Below are 12,211 nucleotides of genomic sequence, written 5' to 3'. Positions count from 1 at the left end.
CAAACTCCCAAAGATCACTCGGTAAGAAATAGACAACCAAAGTGCAACTTTCTGCAGGAAGGGAAATAGAGGGGGAAGGGGGGAGAATAAATAACCAAAAAAAGTCTGTCACAGAAAAATCTTTGTTTCTATGGTGTGCTTTTTAAAATATATTTTTATTAATTTCAGAGAGGAAGGGAGAGGGGGACAGAGAGAGAAAAGTCAATGATGATAGAAGATCATTGATCGGTTGCCTCCTGCACGTCCCACACTGGGGATCTAGCCTGCAACCTGCACATGTACCCTGACCAGGAATCTAACCGCGACTTCTTGGTTCATAGGTCGACACTCAACCACTGAGCCACACCAGCTAGGCAGTTTCTATGGTTTTAATACTCTAGTCTATTAAAGAATTTTTTAAAAAAATATATCTTATTGATTTTTTACAGAGAGGAAGAGAAAGGGATAGAGAGTTAGAAACATCGATGATAGAGAAACATCGATCAGCTGCCTCTTGCACACCCCCTCCTGGGGATGTGCCCGCAACCAAGGTACATGCCCTTGACCAGAATCGAACCTGGGACCCTTGAGTCCGCAGGCCGACGCTCTATCCACTGAGCCAAACCGGTTTTGGCTATTAAAGAATTTTAATTGGCGCTTAAAAAACGTTCCACAAAAAATTCAAGGCCCAAATGGCTTCACTGGTGTATTCTACCAAACATTTTATTGTTTGTGTAGCAATTCTTTGCAAACTCACCTAGAAAATTGAAGTGGAAGTAATATTTCCCAATTCATGCTATACCAAAGTAGAAAAGGACATTACAAGCAAGAAAAGTGCAGACTGTGTCGCTGATGAACCTAGAGCAAAAAGTTTTAACAATATTTTAGCAAATGGAATCCAACAATATATAAAAAGAATATGCATCTTGAATCAAAAGTTGGTTTAGCATTCAAAAATCCATCATTGTAATTTTTCACTCAACAGCGAGAAAAAGGAAAACTACATGACCATGTCAATTAATGTAGAAAAAACATTTGACAAAATCCAACGTTGTCTTTCTGACAAAAATGAAACAAACTAGGACTAGAAGGGAACCTCTTTAACCTGAGGAAAGGCTTCTGCCAGGGAATGGGCAGCAGGGCTCCAGCAGATCCGTGCACGGCCCCGTTCACAGCAGCATGTGCACAGCGGGAGCCCCCAGCGTCCGTCAGCAGGCGAACCGGGAAACGGTGCGCCCTGTCCGTACTCTGCAATGGTTTTCAGCCACAAAAGGGAAGTTCTCTTTTCTTCTTAATAATTTTTATTTTTTATTTTTTTAAGCCTTGTGGAAACAAGGACAACAAAAATGTTGGTTGCCTCCAAAAAAAAATTAGGAGAGAGAATTTTTTTTTTTTTTTACATTTTTATGATGACATAGGCAGGGAAGCAAAACCTCAAATGCTCCAGAGGACAGTCTTGCAGCTTCTTTTATGCACCTGAGATTAAAAGGGGGAGGAAGGAAGATTCTCTGGAGGTGGGAGAAAGCGGGGAACATAGAACAGCCGAGTTAACAAGATTAGGTGCTCTCTGAGGGTTAATGCTCCTTGGAGAGGTGTGACTTCTGGTGTTTCAGAGGTAGAAAGTTCTAATGTGAACTACAACATGGATGAATCTTAAAAAATTATACTAAGCCCTACCCAGTTTGGCTCAGTGGCTAGAGCGTCAGCCTGTGTACTGAAGGGTCCTGGGTTCGATTCTGGTCAAGGGCACATGCCCAGGTTGTGGGCTCTATCCCCAGCGGGGGGGGCGTGCAGGAGGCAGCCGATCAATGATTCTCTTTCATCATTGATGTTTTCATCTCCCTCTCCCTTGCTGAATTCAGCAAAAAAAATATTTTTTAAAAGCCTATCTAGTATAGAGGGAATATGCTAATTGACTGTCATGCCCTCAAAGATGGTGGCGCCCACAGCTACAAGATGGCGGTCCCCAGTCCCCTCAGCACTGCCGGGGCAGCAGGCGCATGGCATGGCTGGGCCCGCCCCCAGGAGAGTCTGGCCGCTCCGTGCACCTGCCTCCAGAGTCCCCCAGTCCCCCCAGCCGCCCAGGGCTGCCTGAGGCTCAGGTAACCAGGGCCAGCAGAGGCTTTTGTTGCCGGCAATGGCAGCAGCAGAGGTGTGATGGGGGCGTCGCCTTCCCCTGATCACCAGGTCGCCTCCCGCCCCTGAGAGCTCCCGGACTGTGGGAGGGGGCAGGCTGGGCTGAGGGACCCCCCCTTCCAGTGCATGACTTTTCATGCACTGGGCCTCTAGTAAATAAAAGATAAACCAGTTACAGACAAGCAAGGAGAGAAGACGAGGGTCCATGTGGAGGTGGGTCAGAGTTGGAGGCATCAGCGTGGAAGGCCAATGGCCAGCACACACGTCTTCCCTCCAATGCCAGCTGAGAACGCCCAGAAGCAGTGGCATCCTCAATAGCATGACGCCCAGATCTTGGTTTCAATACCATTTTCTGTTAAAAGGAATCAGAGCTCCTTGGACAAACAGCTGACTCTAGGGCTGGCCGCAGAATGCACACAGTGCCAAAGCGAGGGTGGGCGTGCTGGGGGCGAGGGGTGAGGGGCGTGTCACAGGACACAGGGCCCACATAGACCTCCCGTTCCCATAGCTGCAGCAACTGAGCAACAAAATAAAGTCACATCAGAGTATAACCCAACGTGTAAAATCAACATCTGTATTTCCATCCCGATACAAAAAAACGATTAGGTGTCCCCTGTGCAGGGTGTAGATGGCCCAGGCCTAACTTCTAGGGAGCACAGGCAGACCATGGTGGGGAGCCTGAGCAGGCCCAGAGTGCAGCCATTTCAGAAGGCAGCGCCTTTGCCTTTCTGTGCCAGAGTCATAAGCTGACTGTCCCCTCCCCATACCTTCCTACCCTTCCCCATGGTGCCCAGAGGGCCCCTGGCACCTGCCCAACCACCAGCCCAGTTAGCTCAAGAGGCACCACACGTCTGTCTGGGTGCACACCTGTCCCCAGGATATGAGCAAGCAGCAGCCGCTTATAGGATCCTCGCCTCACCAGCACTCCTGGGCTGGGTCCCCACATCCCCGCCGGGCATTGGCTGGTGGCCCTGTCGCCGCTGCACAATCCAGCTGGGGGGCAACAGCTTCCCCGCTGACCGGGCAGCCCTGAGACCTAGGGGCTTCCTGCAGCCACAGGGGACCAATGGGCACTCGCTCCGGCCTCTGTGTTCATGGTCCTCACGGCTCTGTTTGCTCCCCAGTGACACAGCACATGAAGCAGCTCCTGGACAGGAACTCTAAGAAGAAGTCCAAGTTGAGAAAGAAACCCAAGCCCTATGTTGAGGAGCCAGATGGTAGGGCCTCTCTCTGCAGCCCCTGCGCTGCTCTGCACAGCTCTGCTCTGGCCTCGGCCACCTGGCCTCTCTAACCGCTTCTGGGCTGGGGTTGGGCACTAACCATCAGCCTCCAGCCTCCTGAGCCGGCTGGAGGCCCTGGTCACTGACGGGCTCCTGGGAGAAGACACACGCGCCTCCAGCTCAGGCCTCCTTGGAGCCCTGGCTCAGAACCACACCCTGCCCAAGCTCTAGGGAAGCCGTTCACCTGAGGTTGCCCTCCCTGGGGGGGAACTGAGGACTGCTGCTGTCAGGCTCACCTCCCCCTTCTTCACTCTGCTTACCTGCCTCTTCTCCCCTGAGCTACTCCACTGGGTCCTTCCTCAGGGCTGCCCTGGGCAGGAGAAGGGGCAGTTAGAACCCAGGATTCCTGCTGCTCTTGGTCTTGCTGGCACAGGAGTCGAAGGAGCTTTGAGCTCCTGCCTGAGCCCACTTTTGAGAGTTAGCTACAGTAGCAGGTGGGTCTGGGGGTGCAATGATCCTGTCCCTGGGACCTGCAGCCTGGGGTGCTGTGGGGGGAGGAGTGTCTGCCTGGTGCAGCAGCGGAGACTCTGGGAGACCACCTTTCGTCCCTCTGTGGGCCTGTCTCCCGGCCTGTAACAGGATGGGTGTGTGCTGGTGAGTCCTGGCGAGGCCAGACGGGCAGTGGGCTTGGAGCAGAACCCCCACAACACTGCCAGGGTTTCCCTGGGCTGTCCATGGGCACTGCTCACCCCACGCACTCAGCGGGCACCCCACGTCCTGGCCCAGGAGGCTGTGCCCACTGCAGCACATGGTACAGAGCGGTCTGTGCACCTGTGGCCTCAGCCTGTGGTCCACCCTGTGATACCAGCCTCTGCGGTCAGCCCTTCAGCCCCTGGGAGACAGGTGTCCCCGTCCCGTCCTGCAGAGGAGAGGCCTCGGGCCTCAAAGGCTGCATCTGGCCAGTCACCAGCTGAGAGGTGGCAGCCTCTGGGTCTTTAGATCACAGCCTGTAGGAGAGGCTGGGTCAGGCCCCAGGAAGCCTTGGGATAAGGTCAGGGGTGTCTCCCACAGACCCCAAGACTAAGGAGAGGAGGCACTCCCCAGAGGAGAGTAGGCCTGCCCCAGTGTGAGGGCCAGCAACAGCTGCAAAGTGCTCCCTGGCCTCCATTTGCTGGAGCACCGTCCATTCCAAACGGAGCTCCCCGGAAGGGCCACATCCACAGCGGGCTCAGAGGCGGCACCTAGGGTTCTCTGCCAGGGTCAGTGTTCCCAGGGGCCTGAGAGAGAGCCTCTAGGTGCAAGCATCACGAGAAAGGTTTGCGGTTGTTTTTTGTTTAGTTGGCTTACTTTAAAAAAGAATCCCCTTGTCAGTTTAAATGACAAAACTCTTATGAAAATTTGAAATGAAAAGCTTTTTATGACTAAGACATGTAGAGTGTGTTTTTTAAATATTTTTTTTAATTTTTAGAGAGGGAGAGAGAAAGCATGGATGTGAGAGCGAAACATTGATCCGCTGCCTCCTGCACACCCCCTACCCAGGATCGAGCCCACAGCCGGGCATGTGGTCTGGCTGGGATGGGACAGCAGCCTTTCCATCGGGGGACGCTGCCCAGCCACTGGGCCACACTGGCCAGGGCTGTTAGTGTTTTTCACCCTGGGGTCCAAGGACCCCCATGTCCGCAAAAAACTGACTTCTTTAAAAGACTCAGACGTTTCGAGTTGAGACTTGGGTCTAGAGGCTTCCCTTGGGCAAGCAGGCCGGCCCAGCAGGGTACAGTCCAGCCCACCTGTCTGTCTGTCCCTTGGTCTGTAGCTGGCCAGATGCCCCTCTGGGCTTGGCCTCACTGTGTGTTCTCTGTCCCACTGCTGCTCCCCTTCTCGTCCCCCCTCTGGGCTCCATATGTTCCAGACCCACCTAAGCAAGGTCTCCTCTCCCTCCTCCCTTCTCATCTCTGTGTCTGGAGAGCCCTGGCCAAGGCCCCTGAGGTCCTTGCCCTCAGAATGCTGCCAACCCCCCGGCGAGAAGGTGGGCTGGCAGGGGCAGAGGTGGAGGAAGCTGCAGACTCTGAAGGCAATCCTTGCAAGGCATGGTCTTTCCAGGGCACTGTCCTCCCAGCGACACCCAGGCTCAGACACAGGGCATCCCCTCCACACTCGTCCCCTTTGCACTGTGGACCAGGCCTGGGCCTCCCTCTCCTGACTCCCACCCAGGCAGCCCTCAGCCCCGCAGGTATGGGGTCCTGGGGCCAAAGCCCTCTCCCAGGGCAGCCCAGGGTTCCCATGAGGAGAAGGGCTGCAGGAGAGCAGGGCCCGGTGTCCAGCCAGCCCGACCTCCCCTAGTGCTGGCCCAGCACAGCACGTCCTGAGGTCCCCTAGGTGCTGCACGGAGATGGCTCTGCAGGGCCAGCGGGGGAGGGAGCCTGAGGTTTGGAGGCCCTGGAACCCAGGCCTTGCCCTGTCCTTTCTGTGACTCCTGGGGAACAGACCTGCAACCCAAACTGCCCTTCCTGGACGGACGGGAGGAGGGCGGGCCAGCAGAGAGGTTCCTCCTCCACCCTGGCTCTTCTGGAGGTGGGAAAAAAAAAGAAAAAAAGAAAGTGCCCCTTGCTTCTGTGTGTTCTGCTCCAGAGGACAGCCCTGGAGAATGAGGACCCACTGCCCTGGGCTGGGGGGGCAGGAGCCTGCTGGCCACCGGGCGCTGGCCGAGGCTGCCTCTCTCACTCCTCTGCTGCTTCCTCTCTCAGTCACGGGCTGGCTGCAGCCCCTGTACCACCCACCTCCACGCCAAGCTGACCAGCGCCCGTTCTTTTCCAGGGGTGGCGATAAGCACATATGCCAAGTACTGCTACCACAAGCTGCAGAAGGCAGCCCTGACGGGGGCCAAGAAGGTACACGTGTCTCCTGGGACAGCCTGGCAGGGTGGGGCGGCGGGACTCTCAGGCAGCCTACACATGGGGGCAATGACAGCCACGGTGTGGAAGGTGCCGGAGAGAGTCCACTGGGATGGGCAGCCAGGAGTGCACCCCCAGGTCAGGAGCCAATGCAGACAGAGGGGCGTGTGGCTGGGCCAGGGCTTCAGGCCACCAGTCTTCATGAGGGTGGCAGCAACCCCAGCTGCCCCAGGCTTGCCACCTTCTGGCTGGTGTGGCTGGGTTCAGAGGGCAGGCCGAGGGGACACCCCTCCATAAGGGGACTGTCCTCCTTTGCTCACACCGGGCCACCCACCAGCCATGGAGGTCTGAGAGCCCAGACTCATCACAGGCTCCTGCCAAGGAGGGGCCCCACCCCACAGACAGGTGAGCCTGTCCCACGTGGGCAGATGGGCAGGTGGTTCCAGCAGCACCCTCCCCTACTGCTTCCTTGACATCTGCCTAGTGGGGACCTCCCCCACCTGGACGAGCTTGGCAGCCACACCCCTTCCCACAGCCATCTGCCCTCTGGCTCCAGTAGAGGCAGGAGGCCTCCTCACACCGCCAGCTGGGCCTTGTTCCTGGACTGTTGGGACCTGCAGCCGTCCCCTTCTGTCTGCCCTGGGGGTAGTATCTGCACCCCTCCCCCTCGTCCCTTTCCACCCACTACTCCACCCAGGAACCTCTCAGACCCTTCTACACCTGACCTCCCACCTCTGTTGAGGGCACCTGCCCCCCACTATCCCAGAGCCTGGTCTCCCCTTCCACTTCCTCTCCCCTTTGAATGCATTGCTCCAGCCCTGCCATAGACTTCAGAAGCCACCACTGCACCCACCTCGGCCCCTCTGCACCCCCCAGTGTGATCGACTGTGGCCCCCGTCCACCAGCCTGGCCCCTCTGGCCCAGGCAGCTCCGACTGGCTGCCCAGAATCATTCCCACCCTCTCCTGTCAGGCTTCTGGGTGCTGCAGGCGGCCCAGCAGGAGGCTGCTGGTGACTGGCCAGGGAGTCGGGGTGTCCCCAGCTCTGGCTGGGCAGAAACCTGGAATTCAAGGGTGTAGGGAGCGGGGATTCTTGGACAGAGAGGAGGGGGTGGCCAAGCCAAGGGTAGTCCTGGGGGTGGGGGCTGGGAGCTAGGCCTGGCAGGACAGAGCAGCTGTCTTTGCAGGGACTGAAGAAACCCAACGTGGAGGAGATCCGGCACGCCAAGAACGCGGTGTTCAGCCCGTCCATGTTCGGCAGTGCCCTGCCGGAGATCATGAGCATGCAGAAGGAGCGCTACCCAGAGCGGCAGCTGCCCTGGGTGCAGACCCGGCTGTCCGAGGAGGTGCTGGCGCTCAACGGTGACCAGACAGAAGGCATCTTCAGGTGCCCAAGGCCTGGGGGTGGGGGTGGGGGCGGAGGCGGCTCCACTGTGTCTGGGACTTCAAAGCAGCCAGTGAGGCCAGCATTCCTTCAGGTGGGGAAAGGCACCCTGAGAGGCAGGGCAGGCGGGAGGGCTGGCTGGGTCAGTGCCCCTGCAGAAATGGCCGCCAGGGCTCGGGGAACGCTGGGAGTCCAGCCATGAGCAGGCTGAGATGGAAGCCACGAGTGGCAGCAGCCCAGCCGTCGGTCCTCACCGTGACAGGACGACAAATCCCTGTCCCATGGGCAGTGGTACTTGTCCCGTCACCTGCTGTCACGACTCACCTGCCCAGGCCCCAGAACAGCTGCTGGGTAAACGGAGGCTTGTGGGTTTGGCCTCAGCGCCCTAAAGAGGAACACACATGTATGGGAGTGGGAACGAGGCCCATGCGGCGGGGGTGGGGGGGGAGGAGGGGTGGCTGGGAAGCCAGGCTCCTCCTCCCTGACACCCTCCTCCTGCTCAGAGTTCCCGGGGACATTGACGAAGTGAACGCCCTGAAGCTCCAGGTGGACCAGTGGAAGGTGCCCACAGGCCTGGAGGACCCCCATGTCCCTGGTGAGCCCCAGGCCCCTGTGCAGCAGGAGCAGGCCCAGTCCAGGTGATGTAGCGGCTCCCGGTTCATTTCTAGCAAGAGCCGCCTCCTGTCCACTGGACAGCCACCCTGGGTCCTCCATCCAGCCTTGCCTGCTCACAGCAGCTGCACAGCCCTCCCTCAAAGAAGCCATATTTTGGGCCTGGATCCGTCCCGGCTCTCAGGTCCGTAACCTCCATAGGCCGGGCTCATCACAGCCCACCTCTGCCGGGTGGAAGTCAGCCCTCAGGCTGCCTGCTGCCTGCCCCCTCCCCCGCAAGGCCCCTTTCACGCTCTTGTTGCCGAGTCTGTTAGGTGGTCCATACTGCTCTCTGCCCAGGGGTGCCAGCCCTTGGGCCTGGCTGAGCCGCTCACTGTGTCTGCAGCGTCTCTGCTGAAGCTGTGGTACCGGGAGCTGGAGGAGCCCCTGATCCCGCACGAGTTCTACGAGCAGTGCATCGCTCAGTACGAGAGCCCAGAGGCTGCCGTAGCCGTGGTGCACTCGCTGCCCCGCATCAACCGCCTGGTGCTGTGCTACCTCATCCGCTTCCTCCAGGTGTGTGGGGGCCCTCGGACGCCACGCCCCCCCCACCCCGGCACACCCCGCCCCCCCCCCCAGTCCAGGCACACTCCACCCCACCGTATGCCCCTCCCAGGCATGCCCTGCCCCTGCCCACCAGCCACTGCCTCTCGCAGGTGTTCGTGCAGCCTGCCAACGTGGCCATCACCAAAATGGATGTAAGCAACCTGGCCATGGTGATGGCGCCCAACTGCCTGCGCTGCCGATCCGACGACCCACGCGTCATCTTCGAGAACACTCGCAAGGAAATGTCCTTCTTGCGCGTGCTCATCCAGCACCTGGACACCAGTTTCATGGAGGGCGTGCTATAGCGCGTGGGCTGAGGGACCGAGGGTAGGGACAGAGCCAGGCTCGGTGCACCAGGGCAGGGGAGCACGTGGGGAGGGGGGAGGGAATGCCCCAGCCATGGAGGTAGCATGCCAGGCTCCGGCCATGCCCGACCCAGCCCTGGAACATCCCCCCTCCCCCAGGACTCAGCCAGGGTAGAGGGACTTTGAGAAGGGTGCCTCTGACTCCACCTGCCTCATGGCCAGTGCCGGGGTACTGCCCGTCCCCCACCACAAGCCAGCCAGGGTCAGCCCCAAGAAAGTGCCTTCTGTTTCCTGGAGCCAAGTGACACTGCCCCACGGGTGCCGAGGGCACAGCTGCCTCCCAGGGGCTCCTGTGCTCAGCCTGGGCCTGGAGTGGGCCCTCCCAGGTCGCCTCTCTCTCCCTCAATCTTCTGACCTGCAGTTTCCTCCCTCCTCAGCCCCCCATTCCCTAGCCACCTGTGGCCTCCAGCGTACTAACTGCACAGGAGTTTGGGGGCTCTAGGACACTGGGCTAACCAACATCTGAGCCTGGCCCAGGCAGAGCCCGGCAGGCTATCTCTGGGTGGGGAGGGACCCCCAAACCAAAGTCCTCTGAGGGGGCAGGCGTGGGCAGGCATTCTTGGGGCAGGGTGGCGGGGGGGGGGGACGAGAGTATTTTTTCTTGGTGTAACTATAAATTCAGAATCTATCCTGCAGCCCAACCCTCCTGTGTATAGAGATATAAATAGAGGGAAAGATATAAGAACTACATTTGCTAATGACATAGTTTTAACCCAAATGCTATTTATCTCCAAGCCATCCTAACCCGTCCTCTGTGCAGAGCAAGTTACCATTCCTTTTTCTTCTCCACTTCTTGGCTTCTGACCAAAAACCAGACCCTGCCCCTCCCCAGGGGGAGAGGGAAGGAGCTGAGGGCGCCCAGGACTGCCCTTCCTGGAGGCCAGAGCTGGGGAGAGGGGACCCCTAGACTCTCAGTTTGTACATTTTCCATTTTGGAATTTTCAGTTTCAATTACAAAACTTAATTTCTCCCCAGTTTTTATATATATATATATTTTTAGAGTTGAGTTTTTATTTATTAAAAAAGCCCAGCCCTGCAGCAGCTCGGGTACCCTTGGATGGTGTGTCCTCAGTCGGGTGATTTTGGGCCTGAGTGGGGCGACCTAGCCACAGACTTGCTCTGACGCATGGACTGAAGAGGTGACAACTGTGTGAATAAAGTACATATGGAAACTTGGGAGCCATGGTCGCTGATGTTCCTAAGGGTGGCTGCGGGGGTATGGCCAGCCGGTTGCTGGTAAGGGCCTCTGGATGGACAGGCCAGAGAAGAATGGGGGAAGGGGGAGAGCAAGGCTGCTGGGGAGGCGGGTACCAAGGAAGCAACCCAGGCCAGGAAGGATACTGATTCTGGGCCACCTGTGGTCACTGGGGTAATGGACTTGATTCCGAAAACCCAGGATTACCCGGGGGTTGGGCCTTTTCTGATCCGCCCTCCCCCAACCCGGCACAGGCTTCTGGACAGTGTTGGTTCACTCTTTATTCAGCACCTGGTTGGACACCCAGACTCTCCTGCACCGGGCTGGCTGCCTAGGGATCGGGGAGAAGACAGGCAGGCACATGCGGGCCCGCCTGCACCCCACCCGCATCTGACCACACGGCGGGTTGCCCCACAGGCCCAGAAAAGCAAGTGTCCGGGCCGCCCGGAGTCCGGCACGCGGGAGCCGCCAGAACCGGTGACCTCCGCCGCCGTCCCCGGAACCCAAAGCGCGAGGCCTTGGCCGCGGGGGGACGCGTGTTGACGCAGCGCCTCCACCACCTGACTCGCCGGCCGCTTCCGGCGCGGGAGGAGGATGTGGCCTGTGTGTGTGTGCGGGGCGCTCCGGGCCTGGGCGCTGCCCTTGGCGCGGGCCTCGGGGTCGCGGGCCTGCAGTGGGGCTGGGGGCGTTGCCTACACTCAGGGCCAGAGCCCAGCGCCCCGCACCCGCGAGTACTTTTACTACGTGGACCACCAGGGCCAGGTGGGCCGGAGGACCACTGGGGGGGCGGGCCGGAAGGGCGGGCGGGTCCGTTAGAACAGCGGGCGCGTGTGAACTGTGGCCAAGCGCTGGGGAGACCCGCCCTCGGGTCTTAGCTCTGGAGGGTTGGTCGTCCCTCCCCTCCCCCCCCCGGCGCCCCCAGCTGCCAGCTCTACACGTGTCTGCACCCCCAGTTCCTTCCCACCTTCAGCCTCCAGTCCTGGGCTGCCCCGTCTGCTTTGGAAGCCCTGGCGGGGGGCAATGGCCACACCCAGGAGGAAGCCAGTCAGGTAGCCCCGCGGAGAATGTGGCACCTGATTAGAAGCTTGAGGTTAAAGACGCGGAAAAGGCCGCTTCAGTGAACCTGAAGCCGGGCCCAGGTGCGGGCCGATCCGGGGAATGGGAAGGGCCCGAGTTCCCTCTATGCGCTCCTCTGTACACGGTGTGCACAGACGAGCAAAGGAAGCGGACACAGGCCCGGCCAAGGGCTATAAAGACCTTCCCGCCTCTGGCAGGCCGGCCGGCCGGCCGGGACTCATGGGTACCGCCTGTCCCTCTGTCTGCAGCTTTTCCTGGATGACTCCAAAATGAAGAATTTCATCACCTGTTTCAAAGGTACTGCTGCGCCCTCCTCTCCCACCTTCCTTCTCCCTTCGGGGAAGGCTTCGGAGGGCTTCGCTCCCCAACCCCGCCCGGGGGGCTGGGCATCCTGAGCTCCCGAGCTCCACGATCTAGTGAGGTCAGGGCGGCCCTCCGACTGCCGGCGCCAGCCCCTGGCGTGGCCCTGGGGTAACGGGGCCTGGCATGGTGAGCAGCTCCTGTCCTTCGCCTCCCCAGACCTGCAGTTCCTGGTCACCTTCTTCTCCCGTCTGAGACCCAACCGCAGCGGGCGCTACGAGGCCTCCTTCCCCTTCCTTTCTCCCTGCGGCAGGGAGCGCAACTTCCTGCGCTGCGAGGACCGACCCGTGGTCTTTACGCATCTGCTGGCTGCAGGCCCCGGGTCCCCGCGCCTCTCATACTGCGGCGGCGGCGAGGCGCTTGCTGTGCCCTTCGAGCCCGAGCGCCTGCTGCCCCTGGTCACCAACGG

At 59.3% G+C, this 12,211-nt stretch overlaps 2 protein-coding genes across 2 annotated transcripts in view; both read left to right on the top strand.

The window, feature by feature from the left end:
- ARHGAP39 (Rho GTPase activating protein 39) overlaps window positions 1-10,805 on the top strand; it is a 39,531-nt gene extending 28,726 nt beyond the window's left edge. The window contains 6 exon segments of the mRNA XM_079800961.1: window positions 3,240-3,332; window positions 6,150-6,223; window positions 7,412-7,611; window positions 8,112-8,203; window positions 8,606-8,775; window positions 8,916-10,805. Coding sequence (XP_079657087.1) covers window positions 3,240-3,332; window positions 6,150-6,223; window positions 7,412-7,611; window positions 8,112-8,203; window positions 8,606-8,775; window positions 8,916-9,110 — 824 coding nt within the window. The 3' untranslated portion in view covers window positions 9,111-10,805.
- A 138-nt stretch (window positions 10,806-10,943) lies between these two features.
- Window positions 10,944-12,207, top strand: LOC307096643 (UPF0598 protein C8orf82; the record flags this gene model as incomplete). Its single annotated transcript, XM_079800960.1, has 3 exons — window positions 10,944-11,127; window positions 11,691-11,739; window positions 11,962-12,207. Coding segments are annotated over exons 1-3 (463 nt in total), but the record flags the coding sequence as incomplete, so codon positions are not given.
- Window positions 12,208-12,211: the final 4 nt, after the last annotated feature.

Source organism: Cnephaeus nilssonii, assembly GCF_951640355.1.
Source record: "Cnephaeus nilssonii genome assembly, contig: SCAFFOLD_140, whole genome shotgun sequence".
In the NCBI taxonomy this organism is placed as follows: Eukaryota; Metazoa; Chordata; class Mammalia; order Chiroptera; family Vespertilionidae; genus Cnephaeus; species Cnephaeus nilssonii.
Note: the sequence above shows the minus strand (reverse complement) of the source record. Positions and strands in the feature narration are given on the sequence as shown.